Raw genomic sequence first — 3,322 nt, forward strand, 5'->3', positions numbered from 1 at the left:
AAAACTCCCTTTGAACAGGAAGAAACCTCCAGCAGAACCAGGCTCAGTGTGAGCAGCCAACCAGTAGGTGGCAGTAGTGTTCTTTGACAAACATGGATGCCTCCAGTAAAGCACATTCACATGAAAATTACTTTGAATTAAAAACACTGATAATTTTTTTAACAGTATGGAATAAATTTCATATTTAAAGTACTTTCAGAAGTTTGAATTCTGAATATTAGCAGACTTTTCCTTTAAACAACCAGAGTTGCTGTCTCTGTGGGCGGAGCTAAAGAAGACTAAAGGTTTCACTCATGCCTTCAGGACGTAACTATGACGCATCTTTTTGGAAAACTAATGGTTTATTCAACTCTTTCATATTCTCTGTGACTGAACACTTGAATTCTGATGGGAGTGTGTTAAATAGTAAGTTAGACCTTTTTGAAATGTGACCTATTTTCATGGTTATGGACCATATTCCTCTTTGATCATCTACTCCTGTCTAAAGTGTTGGGAGTGACACACAGCCAGTGACTGTCTGTGATGTTCTGCTAGGTGGTTTGCTACTAATTAATAGCCGTTTGGGACCAATAAAGTTTTCTGAAACTGAATAAATCCTATAGTGCCATCATATTTGCTGCCATGGTTACACTCACTGGGCTTAAAGTCTCTCAGATCCAGGGTTTTACCAACCTTGTGGAACCTGTACTGACCTTTGGACCTGAGGGGTCAGAGGTCACTTCAATTAATTAACTTATTTTTTACTGTTTTATGTCTTTTTTTCCCCATCAACCTAAAGTCAAATGTGAGGAATAAAGAACAACGGGGATTAAATTAAGTTTCAGAAGCAGGACAGGTGGTTCCTGAGGGCCACCATGTTGGTGACCCATCTGCTCCAATCAGCTGCTGGGATTTCACAGACTTAAAGGAATGAAGACCAACTCTACCAAGCCACTTGTCATTTTATTGGTTTAGATACATTTCTCCAGCCTCCGCCAGCTGCTTGGCTTCAGGCTAACAGGCTTCCATACTTTCCATCCTCCATTAAAAAGAAACCAAAAACACGGACCATGTAATCCATCACTTCAGATCATCCACATATCAGGATAAACACGTCTATATAAATAAATAAAATCAGCATAAAGGCGTCCTCTGTCATCCTCTCTCTGGATTCAGCTGAAGCAGTAGTGTGGGTTATTATGGGATTACGGCAGGAATTAGCTGTAAATCAACATAATAGAGAAAAAGAGTCGATGTGTGTATCTCCACCTGTAAGATCCAGGAGGACAGAGAACGGAGCAAAAAGATGGTTTGTAGATTTTGGGATTAAAATGATGGGATTTATAATTTATCACTGCAGACAGCAGAGCTTATGGAAACAACCAGCAGAACAAAGGTTCCTTCTAGAAGCACAGCGCTCTTCCTCCTCCTTATGGTGCTCAGAGTGGATCTGGACTCTTTCAGGCTGTTGGAGGAAGTTAAACAGGAAAAGAAAACCTTCCGTCTGCCTGCTGTTATCATGAATGCTGACGTTCGCTAACCGTAGTGTTTTTAACCCCCAGATCAGCTTATTTTGATAGCACCTGTTGATGAAAACTGAGTAATCCTGCTGCTTCAGTCCATTCAATAAATATCAGAACAGATCATTTACATTTTGATCCAATTCCATCCAACAACCACCAGGTTTCATCTCTGTGCTTTCCCTTCTGGATGAAGCTGCTCCTTCTGCATCAACAGCTAATGATGCATTAGCCTCCATGCTCACAGAGCTTTATGTTAGCTTAGCTTAGCACCTCCTGTCCAAACAGTCAGATATTATGGAAGACGTTGATACATGAAACCCAGCAGGTCGTCTTCATTTTGGAACCAAACAGGTTTCATTAACATCTTCGTTGAACCTAAACAGACCTTCTACGGTGTTTCTAGGTCACCATGTGAGCAGTGGTAGAGAAAGGTTTCAGCTTTCTGGGTGATCAGGGTTATGATGAGGCTGGGAGCTGTTCATAGAGCGAATGGTAGATCAGGCTTTAGACCCTGTCGCAGATCGGGCCGTAGACCCGGTCATAGATCCGTCTTTAGATCGGGTCATAGTGGGACGCCAGCAGCTGTGTCCTGGCAGCTGGAGCAGACTGGGGGCAGTGCCTTCTCTCTCATCTTCATTCTTCCTCCTCCTCGTATTTCAGTGCAAAAATCAGAACTTCTGTAAAAACCCAGTTTTTAGAGTTTGTGGTTTGAGGCAAACTCCACAACCTTCACCTTCACCTTTGATTAAAAACTACAAACTACTGATATTTGGTAGCAAAAAGTCTCTTCTCTTCCAAATGTTACCGGTATGACAACCTTTCTGTTAAAGCAGTAGCAGCCATACGGTGTGGGCGTCCCTCCTGGATCAGGAAGACGACCCGTTGCTACGCGGCCACATGGCCGATCAGGTAGATGTTATCGTACAGGTGGCCTACGAAGTCCTCAGAGATGTTGTGAGCGGCTCGCCGAGTGTTCCTGATGAACTCCCTCTTTGACATTTTGTTTTTCACGTGTGGGCTGGTGAGGTCGATGGACAGTAGGATCAGACTGTAGCACAGCACGTAGACGGCGTCTGCAGGGAGCAAGCACACAGCTACGGTCAGAACCCAGCAGGAATGACTTTACTTCAGACATCTTTACTGGTTCAGTGTCTCTTTTTGTCTGCAGGAAAATGTAAATAATCTCATCTGTTCCAATCCTAGGATTAAGGCCTTTATACTAATCCTGCTACTAGAAGAAGGCCCAAAGACTTAAGGAGAACCAAATGAGGGATCAGCTTCTCTCAAGTGGGAAACGTCACGCCTGGCTGACAGGACTGAAGCCTGGGATTATGGAGGCAAACCTCCTTTCCAGACTGGCCAATCTGAGCTGAACATAAAAAGCAGTAGACTATCGTTAGTTTGTCCCAAAGTTTAATCCTTCTATCCTGCTGATTCTCTAATCTTTATCCTGTCTTATGTTTTAGTGTCTAAATCCCTCTGAGAGTTTTGGGCATGAAGTCTGAGGCTTTTGCAAAGGAAGAGAGAAAGTCATCGCTGCATAAAATAATCAGGGAAATTATGTTTAATCGGGTTTAATGTCAGAGAACAGAAAGCAGAGCAAGAAGCTGAAAGTACTTCAGAGACCTTTTCTTTAAATAAATGATGTTAGAAGTTTCTATTCTTCTCTCCTGATCTGATACCTCTATATAAAATTGAGAGCAACAATCTAGTTTACTAGTGGGTCCTAGAATTTCTAAAAGTAGAATGGGAGGCAGATCTTTTAGTTATCAGGCTCCTCTCCTGTGGAACCAACTACCAGTTTTAGTCCGTGAGGCAGA

General features: G+C 42.6%; 1 protein-coding gene across 1 annotated transcript in view; it reads right to left on the reverse strand.

The window, feature by feature from the left end:
* Positions 1-923: 923 nt before the first annotated feature.
* fbxo8 (F-box protein 8) overlaps positions 924-3,322 on the reverse strand; it is a 15,764-nt gene continuing 13,365 nt past the window's right edge. The window contains exon 8 of the mRNA XM_015380848.1: positions 924-2,575. Within this exon, the coding sequence (XP_015236334.1) occupies positions 2,388-2,575 (188 nt within the window). The 3' untranslated portion in view covers positions 924-2,387. The remainder of the gene's footprint in view (positions 2,576-3,322) is intronic.

Source organism: Cyprinodon variegatus, unplaced genomic scaffold (assembly GCF_000732505.1).
Source record: "Cyprinodon variegatus isolate N-32 unplaced genomic scaffold, C_variegatus-1.0 Scaffold223, whole genome shotgun sequence".
NCBI classification, from domain to species: Eukaryota; Metazoa; Chordata; class Actinopteri; order Cyprinodontiformes; family Cyprinodontidae; genus Cyprinodon; species Cyprinodon variegatus.